The sequence below is a fragment of the Necator americanus genome, chromosome II (assembly GCF_031761385.1).
Source record: "Necator americanus strain Aroian chromosome II, whole genome shotgun sequence".
NCBI classification, from domain to species: Eukaryota; Metazoa; Nematoda; class Chromadorea; order Rhabditida; family Ancylostomatidae; genus Necator; species Necator americanus.
The window spans coordinates 21,401,279-21,415,515 of NC_087372.1; the positions used below are offsets into that span (position 1 = coordinate 21,401,279).

The 14,237-nt window shown below is 43.5% G+C and overlaps 5 protein-coding genes across 8 annotated transcripts; 2 read left to right on the forward strand and 3 right to left on the reverse strand.

Annotated features, from left to right (window-relative positions):
• Positions 1-70: 70 nt before the first annotated feature.
• Positions 71-1,495, forward strand: RB195_018881 (uncharacterized protein; the record flags this gene model as incomplete). The annotated part of the gene is made up of 3 exons (XM_064186499.1): positions 71-248; positions 1,070-1,241; positions 1,306-1,495. The coding sequence occupies 3 exons, from the start codon at positions 71-73 to the stop codon at positions 1,493-1,495; spliced, it is 540 nt and encodes a 179-aa protein (XP_064042380.1).
• Positions 1,496-3,412: 1,917 nt separating this feature from the next.
• RB195_018882 (uncharacterized protein) lies at positions 3,413-3,655 on the reverse strand (the record flags this gene model as incomplete). The annotated part of the gene is made up of 1 exon (XM_064186500.1): positions 3,413-3,655. One exon carries the CDS (start codon positions 3,653-3,655, stop codon positions 3,413-3,415), a length of 243 nt encoding a protein of 80 aa, XP_064042381.1.
• Positions 3,656-3,730: 75 nt separating this feature from the next.
• Positions 3,731-4,021, reverse strand: RB195_018883 (uncharacterized protein; the record flags this gene model as incomplete). Its single annotated transcript, XM_064186501.1, has 1 exon — positions 3,731-4,021. One exon carries the CDS (start codon positions 4,019-4,021, stop codon positions 3,731-3,733), a length of 291 nt encoding a protein of 96 aa, XP_064042382.1.
• A 218-nt stretch (positions 4,022-4,239) lies between these two features.
• On the reverse strand, positions 4,240-8,653 carry RB195_018884 (uncharacterized protein; the record flags this gene model as incomplete). Its single annotated transcript, XM_064186502.1, has 2 exons — positions 4,240-4,919; positions 6,127-6,148. The coding sequence occupies 2 exons, from the start codon at positions 6,146-6,148 to the stop codon at positions 4,240-4,242; spliced, it is 702 nt and encodes a 233-aa protein (XP_064042383.1).
• Positions 8,654-8,736: 83 nt separating this feature from the next.
• RB195_018885 (uncharacterized protein) lies at positions 8,737-14,198 on the forward strand (the record flags this gene model as incomplete). 4 transcript variants are annotated; one of them, XM_064186505.1, is made up of 9 exons in its annotated part: positions 9,491-9,595; positions 9,654-9,770; positions 9,835-9,923; positions 10,121-10,253; positions 10,319-10,364; positions 10,404-10,408; positions 10,464-10,516; positions 13,869-13,908; positions 13,962-14,198. In XM_064186505.1, the coding sequence occupies 9 exons, from the start codon at positions 9,491-9,493 to the stop codon at positions 14,196-14,198; spliced, it is 825 nt and encodes a 274-aa protein (XP_064042385.1). The 4 variants fall into 4 exon arrangements, with proteins under 4 accessions (XP_064042384.1, XP_064042385.1, XP_064042386.1 ...); XM_064186506.1 differs by lacking the exons at positions 10,404-10,408; positions 10,464-10,516; positions 13,869-13,908; positions 13,962-14,198 and adding exons at positions 12,445-12,535; positions 12,608-12,755; XM_064186503.1 differs by lacking the exons at positions 10,404-10,408; positions 10,464-10,516; positions 13,869-13,908; positions 13,962-14,198 and adding an exon at positions 8,737-8,818 and having other exon boundaries at positions 9,459-9,595; positions 10,319-10,393.
• Positions 14,199-14,237: the final 39 nt, after the last annotated feature.

A 14,237-nucleotide genomic window follows, 5' to 3' on the forward strand; every position in this document is an offset into this window, starting at 1 on the left:
GCCAACGAGTGCCGATCAATATGGGATCACGGACCAGGAAGAGAGTGGATGACGCCGACTCTTTCACTAAATGCATTCAGGACGCTGCAAAGAAAACGCTCCCGGTTTTAGTACCGAGGAAGAAGTTCGCCTTTGCATCTGCGGAGACAATATCTACGTACAATTCTGTATGTGTTGCCCTGGTGGTACTGGTGACTACAACCAGGAGAAGTGCCTGAGAATGTTGCATCGTCAGCTGAAATATGATAGTGGGAACGAATGGACGTCAAGCGGAGGAGTTTGAGAAGGCATGGGAGAATGAGAACCCGAGAAAAGCGTATAGTCTTCTAAGGCAGTATAGCGGCAAGATGATGAGGTGTTCGGCTGACCTGAACACAGCCAACAGAGTCACTGTTAGGGAGACAACCCTGCCCATCTGAAGGGAGTATTTTAACACTTTGCTGAACCGAGAAGCGCCGTCAGTCCTTGAACTCGTACACGCCCAAAGACAGACATACGCCACGGTTGCGAATAGCCACCGACGGAGTCGGAGGTTTTAGTCTGTATTCAAAAAATGAAGAATGGAAAATCAGCAGGAGACGATGAAATTGAAGAACGATGGAATAGAAACAGAGATGCTGAAGTCTAACCCTACTACTGGGATTCGTGAGATGATGAAGATCATTCCTTGATTGACGAAAGGATTCCTAACTCGTGGAGACACGCTATTATAATTCTTCTCCACAGGAAGCTATCCGTTACGGAACCCAGTAATTACCGAGGAATATCTTTGCTGCGTGTAATGTACAAGGATGTGAAGCAGATCATCCTGGATCCACTAATCTGACATCGCGAAGAAACCACCCGTGACGACCAAGCCGGCTTTCGAACTGGTCAATCGACGATTGATCAGGTGTTTATTGTGAGAAGAGTGATTGAAGTGTGGCAGCAGTATTCGAAGCCTCTACAGTTAGAATTTTTAGACTTCGAAGCCGCTTTCGACTCTTCTCACCGAGGGCCGTCTTCTCAATGCGCTTGGTGTCAATGGAGTTCCAGGAAAATTCATACGCCTAATAAACGAAATGGATAGAAGAACAACTTCTGCGGTCCGAACACCAGTTGGATCTCTTCGAAGTGGAAACTGGATTGAGACGAGGGGCCGAGGCGGGACGCTTCCTGTTCAACTTTGCCGTCGATGACATAATGCAGTGTCCCGCCGATGTCATTTTGGCACCTTCTGCACGTCCATTGGTGGATCTTGAGTACGCCGACGATGTAGTAATATTCGTTACTAGTAGCGCGAAGTTGTATCGAAGTTAGCTGCAGCCTACGCCCTGGTAAATGCATGCAGATGTGGGTCTCCTCGAGACCGTCAACGGGAATCAGGATGGATGAACAACCTATCGAACTCGTGGATGAGTTTCGTCATTTGGGCTGTATGCTGAAAAACGATGGCAGCTACGAGAGAGATATTCAGCAAAGAAGCGCAAAGCTAACTCTGCATTCAACTGATTGACCAAGTGCCTGTGGTCGACCCCCATCGCCAACAAAGCCAAGCTGCGAGTCTACCTATCCGCATTTTGCCCTACCGTGATGCACGGTTCGGAGATTTGGGCAGCGACGATGATGGAAAAGCTTGACTGCGTGGAGAAAAAGCTATTTAGGCGACTGCTAGGCTACTTTTGGCCGTTGGCATGCCATAACGAAGAACTTTATCTGGAAGTAGACATGGTGCACCGGCGGATGACACGTGGAAAACGTCAACATCTTGCTCTGAAGTAGTCATGGAAAACCGTCTTCGCTTCTTTGGTAACGTTAAGAGAAGATCGTCTTGTCCATGTAGACCTGAAGATGCCTCCACATCCTAATTGGAAAAGACCTGGTCGTATAAAAAGTTCTTGACGGAGGTGGTGAAGGAAGGTCAAAGGACTCTTGGCGTTAACAGGCAGTTCAGTCGAGACGTGAAATCCCACCGTTTGTGGAATAGCGACAGATGGGTAGATTCTATGCAAACTCTAGCTGAAGATCTTACAGGATAGGTTCGGATATGTTCAAGGACGACGTACTCCGGCGAAGATGCGGATAGCCGCGTTAGGCCGTAACACCCGCCGCCGATTAAGTCAAAAGTAGCTTAAGTAATAACCCTAATTTCGCAGTAGAAATTTACAAATTTGCCACTACTTAATGATTTGTATCATCATATGATCATGTTATATAATAACGCGCTTAGTCTGTGTATGTGTATATGTGTGTGTTTGTCTGTGTGTCACAAAAATACTCCATAATGATGCAAAACTCTGCACCGATGAGGTGCCGAACCATCGCCATGCACCTGATAGGCGACCACTCTACCTTTTCACCATTGCCCATTTTTATATACATATATGTATGTTGGCTTTGATTAAGCAAGTTATTTTCTCACATATGTTAGTGAGGGTAAATAAACTTTTATGTTAATGTATACTTCCAAATTTGAAAAATATCATGCTGTATAATAACGGGCTGTATAATAATAATATATTCTGTCACGCGTCTGTGTATGTGTGTGTCTCAGTCAAGAAATTCCGAAAAGAGAGGGAGACGCATACTATGGCGTCAGTTTGGTGCGCTGGAGCCTCAACGCGGTGAAATGGGTTTCTGTGGTTCCTTTGCATATATTTCCCAGCATGTCTCCTCATGCTGCTAACATCCTTTCTTCAAAAAAAAAGGAAACACGCGTTCAACGGCTGATCAAATACAATACATAGCAGCCAACAGTTTAATCAATCCATTCGTCGCTATTCCATACCTTAACTTAACCTTACGTCTCGCCTGAACTGCCTATCCACGCCAAGTGTCCTCAGGTCCTTTTTCACCACCTCAGTCCAGAATTTTCGTTTTCGGCCAGGTGGCTTCTTCCAGCTCGAACCCGACAAACTCCTCAGAACCGTTGAACAAGGCGATCTGCCGGTCTCCTTAATATATTACCAAAGAAGCGAAGACGATTTACTTTAGTCAATTTCGATAGCGGTGCGAGATGTGAATATCTTCCACGTGTCATCCGCCGGTATACCACATCAATTTCTGCATAAAGATCTTCATTTTGGCATACCCTAGGCCAAAAGTAGCCAAGTAGCCGTCTAAGTAGCTTTCATTTCGTGCAATCAAGCCTCTCCATAGCCGTTGATGGTGCTGCTCGAGTCTCCTATCCGTACATCATAATGCGGCGAATTGCGGATAGGTAAACTCGCCGCTTGACTTCGTTGGTGATGGGGATCGACCACATTCATTTCGTTAAGGAGTTAAATGCAGAAGTGGCCTTAGCGCATCTTTGCTGAACATCTCTCTCGTAGCTGCCATTGTTCTTCAGCGTACAGCCCAGGTAACGGAACTCATCGACGAGTTCTATCAGTTGTCCGTCCACCCTGATTCCCGTTCGAGGTCTCGAAGAGATCTACATCTGCTTGCATTTATCAGGGCCTAGACGTAGTCCATAGGCTGCAGCCAGCTTCGATAAAAGGTTGACAACATGTTGAAGTTTCGTACTGCTTTCCGCGAATATAATAACATCGTCGGCGAATTCGAAATCAGTCAAGAGGCACCCTGATGGTGCTAAGACAATGTCAGCAGGACACTGGTCGACTGTTCTTTGCATAATGTCGTCGATGGCGAAATTGAACAGGAAGGGTCCTGCCATTGCCCCTTGTCTTACTCCAGTTACCACTTCAAACGGTGTTGTACATATGGCTGGTGTTCGAACTGCAGCAGTTGTTCACTGATTCATGTCATCAAGCAAGCGAACGAACTTTCCTGGTACTCCATCGGGGTAGAGCGCGTTGAGAAGACGGCCTCGGTGAGGAGAGCCGAACGCGGCTTCAAAGTCCAGAAACGCTAGTTGCATTGGCTTCGAATACCGCTGCCAGATTTCGATCATTCTCCTGACGATGAACACATAGTCAGTCGTAGATCGGACGAAAGCCAGCTTGCTCGTCACGCGTTGTTTCTTCGCGATGATTAATGAGTCGGTCCAAGATAATGCGCTCCAATACCTTGTACATAACATGCAGCAAAGAGATTTCTAGATAATTCCTAGGGTCCCTGACGGATAACTTCTTATGGACGGGAATTATGATAGCGTGTTTCCACGAATCAGGTATCCTTTCGTCTATCCATATTGAACGGATGATCTTCGTCATCTCACGAATCCCAGACGGAGGAAGATATTTTAGCATTTCTGCGTTGAACCCGTCGTCTCCACCATATTTTCCATTCTTCATTTTTTTAAATACAGACTAGAACCTCCGACTCGGTCGGCGGTTCCTCGTTAACCGCATATGTCGATGTATGAACGTGCTTGAGTTCAAGAGCTGACGATGCTAATCGGTTCAGCAAGGTCTTGAAGTGTTCTCTCCAAATTGGAATTGTTGCTTCACCGACAGCAACTCCATTGACAGTGTTGAGGACAGGAGAACATCTTTTCATTTTGCCGCAATATTGTTTTAATAGAGCATAGGCTTTCCGCGGGTTGCTGTCCTCCCACGCCTTCTCAAACTCCATCGCTCTTGACGTCCACTCGTTTTCGCGGTCTTGTTGCAGTTGACGACGCAGCCTCCTTCTAAGACGCTTTTCCTGGTTGAAGTCACCAGCGCTGCGCGCGACACATACAAAATCGTACGTGGATTCTGTTTCTGCAAAGACAAACTTCTTTCGCGGCAATAGAACCGGGAGCGTTTCCCTTGCAGCGTCCTTGATGCACTTTATGAAGGAATCCGCATCGCTAAGCTTCTTCCTGGTCCGTACTCCAACACAAATAGACACACGTTGGCGGAATTTTGTTCTGCATTCATCGTCTTTCAAACCTGCCAAGTCGATTTTCGGTTGAAGAGGAACTCCTCGGTTTCTCTTGTGGAACCGTGTCTTGAAGCTGGGAAGAACTGGACGGTGGTCAGAGTCGCGACGTCCTAAACAGCTCTAGTTTTTCGGATATTTGACTTAGGAATGTTCTTCGCCAGAACGTATTCGAGCGGAAGCTTAAGAGCCCTCATCTTCCGCTTGCGCTGCTCTTCAGGCCTGATGTGAGCTGATAGCGTCGATGATTCCTCTCAAACGTGGAAACGATGATGAGGCCCGTCTGCTCGCACAAGTCGACCAGACGGTCACCGTTGTCCGACGTGCGCTCCGCTTCACCGGCGCCAGACACCTATAGAAGGGGGTGCAACGGGCCCACCGGCGCCAGACACCTATAGAAGGGGTGCGACGAGTCCCGCGGCGTCGGATTGGTGGGCCGGCGCCAGATACGTATAGAAGGGTTTGCGACGGGTCCACCGGCGTCGGATTGGTGTTCCGGTGCCAGATACGTATAGAGGGCTTTGCGACGGATCCACCGGCATCAGGCTGGCGCGCCGGCACAAGATAGCTATAATATGGGTTGCGACAATATGGGTAATACGGGTCCCACGGCGTCGGATTGCTGCACAATAACTTCTTGTGCATGTCGCTCCAAGCTCGTAGCATGCCGTTCTCAGAAAGTGGAAACACGCATGCAAACGGCTGCTTAAATAGTAGCAAGATGTTTATGTGATCTGACGTGGAACGTTATCTTTATCAATAGGATGCTGTCTTTCACATAATTTTATGCCAAAACATCATTCTCTGATAACTGTTTATAGAAAACAGGAAGAAAACCCATACTTGATACTTTTGAATTTTGTCTATAATATATTGGAAAGGAGTGTTTGAAGCTGAAGTTCGAATGTTCTCCAAACATAGAACTGACGCGTTTAGAAAGAAGACTATGAAATATTTCGCTTATAGTTGTTATATAAAAAAGGAAGAAAGATTGCTGGAGTCCAATTTCATAGAACTAATAACACTAATATTAATTTTCGTTGATTAGTGAAGACGAACGAAGCAAACAACGCAGAAAGTCTGAAGTACGCACCAATTCGACGCCGACGGACGCTCGCCCACCGGCGTCGGATTGGTCCACCGGCGTCAGATACCTGTAGAAGGAATTGGGACGGGTCCACCGGCGTCGCATTAGCGCGCCGGTGCCAGATACCTATAGAAGGGGGTGGGACGGGTCCACCGGCGCCAGATACCTATGGAAGAGCGTGCGACGGGTCCAACGGCGCCAGATTGCTATAATATGGGGTGCGACGGATCCACCGGCGTCGGTGGACTCGGTCATTGGAACGCAATAAATTAGTGTGCATGACGCAAAAGGTAAATGGTTGCAGCCGTTTCATAGCCGTAACCACTTGGCGCTTTGCTCTTCACCTTTATGACTACTCCCGTGTGCCTATTTCCTTCTTCTTTCGCCTCAAGTTTGTAGCATGCCGTTCTCAGAAACTGGCTGCTTAAATAGTAGCAAAATGTTTATGTGATTTGACGTGGAACGTTATTTTTATCAGTAGGATGATGTCTTTCACGTTATTTTATGTCAAAACATCATTCTGTGATAACTATTGGGGAAAAACAGGAGGAACACCCGTACTTCGAGTAATGCTTTCAAATTGTATCTATATTATTCTGGCATCGAAGGAGTGTTTGTAGCTGATGATCGAATATTCTCCAAATGTAGAACTGACGCGTTTGGAAGGAAAACTCCGTAATCTTTCGCCTTAATTTATAATATAAAGAAGAGAAGGAAAGCGTTTTTAAAAAAACACAAATCTAATTTAACAGAAAACACCACTACTATTAACTTTCATTGATCAGTGAAGGGGAGCGAAGCTAAAATCACCGAAAGTCTGAGGTCCGGCTTTAGCCGGACTTTCATACTGGTATATAATAACGAGCTTAGTCCGTGTGTGTGTGTGTGTGTTTGTGTGCGTGTTTGTGTGTTTGTTTGTTTGTTTGTTCGTTTGTTTGTGTGTTTGTCTGTGTGTCACGAAATTCGAAAAAGGGGGTGCGACGGGTCCACCGGCGTCGGATCGGTGTGCTGGCACCAGAAAGCTACAAAATGGGGTGCGACAGGTCCACAGGCGTCGGATTGGTGCGCCGGCGCCAGATAGCTATAACATGGGGTGCGACGGGTCCCACGGCATCGAAATGGTTGCGCAATAACTTGGTGTGCATGTCGAAAAAGGTAAATGAGACGTTTCATAGCCGTGCCCACTGGGTGCGTTGCTTTTCATCTTTATGACCCCTTCGCCCGTGTGTCCTTGCACGATTGCCACAAGTTGGTAACATTGCTTCCTCAGAAAGTGGAAATACGCAAGCAAACGACTGCTTAAATAGTAGCGAACAGTTTACATGATCTGACATAGAACGTTATTTTCATCAGTAGGATGATCTTTCACGTCATTTTGTGTTAAAACATCACTCTTTGATATCCCTTGGGTAGAAATAGCAGGAAAACCCAAATTTCGAGTAATACTTTCAAATTGCGTCTACATTATGTTGGTATTGGCAGAGTGTTTGAAGCTGAAGTTTGAATATTGAATATTCTCGAAATGTAGAACCGACGCGTTTAGAAAGAAAACTATGAAATCTTTCGCCTTTGTTTATAATAAAAAAGATAAAGAAAGATTGTTAGAGTCAATTACACAAGTCTACTTTCACAGGAAAGGGCACTAATATTGATTTTCGTTGATCAATGAAGAGGAGCGAAGCGGACACCACAAAGTCTGAAATAATAGCACTAATATTGATTTTCGTTGATTAATGAAGGGGAGCGAAGCGGACACCACCGAGTCTGAAATAATAGCACTAATATTGATTTTCGTTGATCAATGAAGAGGAGCGAAGCGAACACCACAGAGTCTGACGTCCGGCTTTAGCCGGACGTTCAGACTGGTGCTATATAATATACCAGTCCTAATGTCCAGCTAAAGCCGGACTTCAGATTTTCTTTGGTGTTCGGTTCGCTCCCCTCCACTGTTCAATGAAAATTTATAGTAGTGGCATTTTCTGCAAAATTAGATTTGTACTTTTCCTACAACGCTTTCTTTCTCTTTTTTTTTGCTATAAATTAAGGCGAAAGATTACAGAGTTTTCCCTCTAAACGTGTCAGTTCTACATTTGAATAATATTCAATCATCAGCTTCAAACACTCCTTCGATACCAATATAATATAGGTACAATTTGAAAGTATTACTCGAAGTAGGTGTTCAGTAGGTTTTCTAGAAGTAGTCAGGGTGTTCCTCCTGATTTCCCCCAACAGCTATCGTAGAATGAATAACGTTCAACGTCATATCATGTAAACTGTTTGCTACTATTTAAGCAGTCGTTTTCATGCATGTTTCCACTTCCTGAAGAAGGCATGCTACCATGTTGAGGCAAACGTGTAAGGAGATAGATACGCGGAGGAGTCATGGAGGTGCAATGCAACACGTGCAGTGGCCACGTCACACAAAGTTATTACGCCCCATTTCGATGCCGCGAGACCCCCCCCCCCCCCCTCTATAGGTATTCGGCGCCGGCGCGCCAATCCGACGCCGGTGGACCCGTCGCCCCCCCCCCCCCCCCCCCCCCTTCCCCCTTTTTCGAATTTCGTGACTGACACACACGTGACAGAATAAGCCTAAGAATTATATATCATGATAGTTTGGTAATTTGGAAGTAAAAATGGGGGTGGAGGGAGCGCGGTCGTTAGATACCCGCAGCCGATTAAGTGCCTACAGGAGAGGTTGTCGGTTGTCGGAGCAGGGATATCTTCGTCCACTATGATCACTAAGCCACGCCCATCCATCACCACGTCACTAAGGTCATGTGCTGTGTTTGTATTGTGATAGAGATGACTGCCAGGAACGTTCAAAGACTGGTAATCTATATATGTTAGTATTTCTGGCTGTGAGCCTGGGCGTGGGTCTCTGCGTGACACAAATGCTTTCTGCGGTGAAACGAGCCCAGAATAGTACGATAGCACCAGAAGCGGACACAACTCTGGATTGGTAAAGTTTGCCAGAGGTGACTTCAAGGTTGTAAGATTTGTGTACCAGCCCTATAAAGCATAAAGATAAAGTTAGACGAATTCTACTGCGCCAGAGTGGTGAGCGAGTACCAGAAGGGAATAGAAAGGCGTTAAGATGTGTGAAGTAAAAAAAAAAAACATATAAAACATTCACATTGGCCTACGAGTATGTAAGTAGGGATTTGTGTGTGTACGTTTCACATACAAACCTCGACGGATGGACCGATTCGAAGCAAACTTTCTGCGCTGACTTTTTTAGAAATTCGGTAATCGCAGACCACTTTCTCACGGAAGCATTGGCTGTGAGGACACAGCAATCAAATTCGCAAATATGCAAATAAAAATAGTATTTGCACTTAAATCGATGAGTGATTCACTGCAGCCACAAGCACCCTGTGCAGCTGACAGAAAACCTGTGTTGTTGTTATTCTGTTTATTTCACCTTGACGAGTTGTACGAGAATTTCGTTTTCTAGGTAACAGAAACTTCATACTATCAAATCTAGAAAAAGTGAGCAGGATTATCTCTGCGAGTTAACATGCCATTGCTGAGTATTCCTTCGTGCAAATACAATATTTTTCAGGGATAGCGAAATTCCTTTGCATCATTGTTTTTATGTCGGCAGTATCCAAAGAAGTTGGGAACAAAATTCATCCTGCTAGTGAAATGGATGACCCTCTTTTTCACTTCGAATATGGATTCTCGTTCATTTCGTTGAAGGTAAAAACAAGCACTGTTATCGAACCAATTAAACCCTCCTGACGTGAAATTGGCGCAGAGCTCATTTCTACTTACTGAATTTGCGGCTCTCTTCTCGATTGTCGTCTACATGGCTAAACGAGACGAAAGGACGTTTAATCGCTACAAAATTCGAAGTCTACTCAAATACCGTGCGGTGAAAATTCTGAAAATCTCCAATGTCGGAATTTTGCAGGACATAGCTAAAGCATCGCTTTCAGAAGTCAATGAGAGAAAAAACTCAGTTAGAGTTGATACAAGACTGTTATACCAACCACACCACCAGATTTACCAGAGGGCGACGCGCTGGGTGAGCTCTTTGAGTTTTCTTTGCGTTCTGAACACTATCTCTGGGAATTTTAAAAAGCCCTATTCACAACCAGTTTGATTATTAATATTTAAGTATTTTTCATGTTTATTATTATTAATATAATACTATTATGGAATGATTGGATGGAATTATTTTCACTTGCAACAGATAACACTGCAGACTACTGAAGCTTTCAGAATAAGCAGTCCAGGATCTGACATCGCTTCTTTCGAAGAGATAACTTCTCCAATCAAACTTGAAAAGAAACGCAGTGAAGAAACAAGCGGTGCTGCCCAGCATCCCGAGCTCCTAATTCCAGATTTTGGGAAGGTTATTTGTAGGAATGCAACATGTAAAATAAACATACACGAATAATGTCCCAGAACTGCTTTCAGGGCGATCCGCGAACCAAACGTCACGCAGAAATAAAATCAGAAAGCGGTGAGAGTGACAGCCACATAAAGAAATGATCCAAAACAGAACAGGTGGAACAGGTGGCTACATCTCGAATACCAGAATTACCCGATCACTGAAATTCAGAAGAATGGTTTCACGTTGTGTTTTGAAAAGCGTTGTCTGTCACGAAATAAAAAGTAAGTACAATCACAAGATCATGTGTTCTAAAAAAATGTGCAGATGTTTGCCCCAATTTGTAAAATTTCTTAAAATCCATATGTCTAGTCTTTTCTTCATCATTCTAAGGTTTCAAATATAGACCGAGTAACAATCATAAGATGAGATCAGAAAAACAAAATCAGTGCAATAGCTGGTATCTGCTAACGGTAGCAACAAAACTCCTCGTGCGTGGTGCACAGGCGCCACAGTGCTACTTTGCAACCAGCGAAATTTTCCTTCGCGGACCTGTCAGCTTTCGTCTACAGTCGGCATAAAAATTGTTGCAATGCGCTGCAACGATGAAGGCATGCACTAAGCTCCAACAACAGACTTTGTTCTTCCTGTTTTTCATTCTTTCTCGTTGTTTCTCATGCAATAATTCATGAGTTGGATTACGTAGTCTTGGCGAATTCATTACCCATAAATTTTATCGTTTGTTTTGATTCTATCGCGCTTATAAGATACCAGTTTGTAAGGGCTTCATTTCTATTGTATTTTTCGTACAATGACGAATGGCATTTTTCGTAATGGTAGTGAGAAGGCCGTTTTTCGCCGGTTCAATACTCTCCCCTTATTCCAGAGCATCTTCTCAAAGACATCAGCGATTTCATCATTTCCTCAAAGACAAATCAAAGATTGGCACCATCCTTTCATTTTTGCTATTATTATTATTACTATTATTATTATTATTATTATTATTATTATTATTATTATTATTATTATTATTATTATTATTATTTATTTATTTATTTATTTATTTAGTATGCTCAATGGCGTGCCAAACGGACGTGGCAACGATGAATACGAGTACAGGAAATACAGTAAATGTAGTAGTAAAAAAGCAGGAAAAAGAATACAATGAGCAGGGTTTTGTCCTATGTACGATTCCACCACGAAAATGATTTAGTTTTCGAACGTATAGTCAATCCAAAACTCAGGATGTTAGGTATTAAGAGCTGAGGAGTTATCAAAGTGTAGGAAGACTAAAGGTAGTAGTAGCATCCATTCATTAGGCAGCACGATTTTCTCCCAGGATACATTTGTGCGTAGTTAACACTCTTCTAAATAAAATTTTGGGATTTTACTCCGGCTTCAACAAAAACGAAACAGAAATTGATTCCCTAGAAAGTTAGGATTTTGGAGGTCCCTTAGGAGCAGAAGAAACTATAATATGATTCCAGGGTAGCTGGAGGGTACCACTGGTCAAGACAACATATTGAGGTCGATGAGGCCTCTTCCTGGATAGTTTCAAACATTGTGGGGCACTATTACAGTACTATCACATTGTAAAATTTAAATCTGAAATGAGTTTTCGTGAAGCAAATTCATAAAAGAGTCCGAGTGATCAGAATGAGTGAGCTTTAGGTCACTCCTGATCCTGCTTTTTTGTGTCCTAAGGAGAGCCATTGGATTAGGTGTAATTTTAATCAAGGCTATTGGGTTTGATTGTCGCTATCAGCGGATAGGATACTTGACCGAAATCAGCTGTCATAGTTAGTACATAAGATTCATGCTGTTGTGTTGCCAATCCCACAAAAGTTCGAAGAAGCGATTTTCCGTAAGATCGCCTTTGAAACCATCAAAACCACCGTGTTAACTGCAAATCTTCTGTTTCAAATGAGAGCAGTGCCCTCAAGTGAGTGTGAACTTTCGTGGCTGGATCAACGAAGTTGGCGGTGCGTTTTTTTTTTAAATAGTTTGCTGTCTCGTGGATACAGTTGAGACTGGCGAGGTTGTTAACCACTCCATTTCCCATCGGGATAGTTGCTCGGAAAATTGCTCCAGGACCTCCCTTCTGAATAATTCCTTCAGAGTAACGGCGTCGCGCAATTGATTCCGTCAAACATTGCACGGTAGTCCCATACTCCACCTCGAGGATACGAGCCATTTCCATGATCGTTTCAAGATCGTAAGCGAACAGACAACTCGCTCAAAACATTTTCCGATCACCATGCAAGGACTCGAGAAATGGGAACAGTTTTTTCTGATGTTTACAGGTTACTGGCACGAACGACGTTTGCATTCAAATTTCCATCTTTCACCACCGCGCCTGTAACATACCTGTCTAGATACCTTCCTGGGATTTTCACAGATCTTGCAACAGCAGTTCTCCTTCGACAACTCATTTGTCGAACTCCTACACTCAACTGGGGCCATGCCGAAATCGGTGTTGAATGGAAGCAGAGAAAGCAGATTCGCAGCAGAAGTCGCAGTTAAGATCTTGGAATTTTTCTGAAGAACTTTCAAGTACGAAATTTGCCTTATGCTTCTCCTGTATACACTTGTTCCCGAAACTATTCAAAATCGATTTACCGGCACGTTCCAGAAGTTAATCCCGAACAATTCCAAGGATGCTCTCCGTTTGACTCATGACTCAATTCCGGACAATTTCGAAATCTTTTCGAGATCTCTTTTTTTTACTAAGAGTTCAGATTTAAGTTTTACGACAAGTCAGTGTTTTGTAATCCGAATTTTTACGGTTATCCTATTTAAGAAGACTTAGGTCAACCATGTCAAAACAATTTTTGGCTGCTTAGTGTTTTTTTTTTTTTCGAAAACGTTCATCTATTTGACTTATATGCTGAATGTCTATCATATTCGTTTTCAGCACGTGAAATAACCCTCCAGTTTCTCTTATCTCGATAGAGCTAATGGAAGAGAACTTTTTAAAGACAATCCATTTATTACCATTCCTTCACCGATGACGCGTCGCATCAACACGCTTCACGTCAATTGTGTAACTGTTAGTCTACACGTAACTTTTAGAGAGCATATATTTTCCACCGCTCAGGTTGGAATTATGTGACGATATCACGATTTCTGAACTATTCACATAGATTTTGAACATATGTGTTCCTATCTCGGAACATAATAATTTGCTGCCATACTGTCCCCTCCTTGCCGACCATGTGGAAAGGAGGCGGCGCGCTTGAATGTAATGTTGCTTTTGCATTAGCCAGAGCAGGCCGGCAGTTTATCTGTGCTCTTAGTTTCATTGCTTCTATTTGATAAACACTACCACTGAACCACTGCTTCCTTTCTAGGGTATAAAATCCCAAATTATTGTGAGCCATCACACCCCACGCTCACAATATGTACTGTCCCAAGCAGTTGCTTATTGTTAATGAACCACTTTCTCTTTCGTGTGCGGTTGTGCCGGAAACTGTAACTAGTGCTGCTATAGTGAACATAACTCATGTCGAAACTGTAATAAACCAAATATGACCCCAAAATCTCCAAAATAAATGGGTTGAAATCCATGAAATTCGAAATGCTAGTATGTAATATATGTGATATAGCATTAACATCCAAAAATTCTGCTTCTTCTAGGTTGGTCTGCAATGGGATAAGCAGCACAAACTGGGATAAGGTAGTTTTTTTAAGCTTTGAAAGAACTGCAGTTGAAAGAAGTGACAGGATCAGGAACCGAGTGTCGCACTGGAAAAAAGCGTCAGTGTTCAGCCCGAAGAGCTACCTCACAGTTCATGGACAACAGAAATGTATTTCCAGGTTCCCAATAAAATTCACAGAAATGCGGCTCATTTTTGTAATACACCAACCTGTGTCAATTATCTTAATCCAAAAAAAAAAACCTACGATTATCTTGGCATTATTGGTTCCTGTTGTAAAATGCTCTTCGGTGTGCCCTTAGACAATTGATTAATACGAGGACAGTTACCAAATCAAACTAGTAGTAAC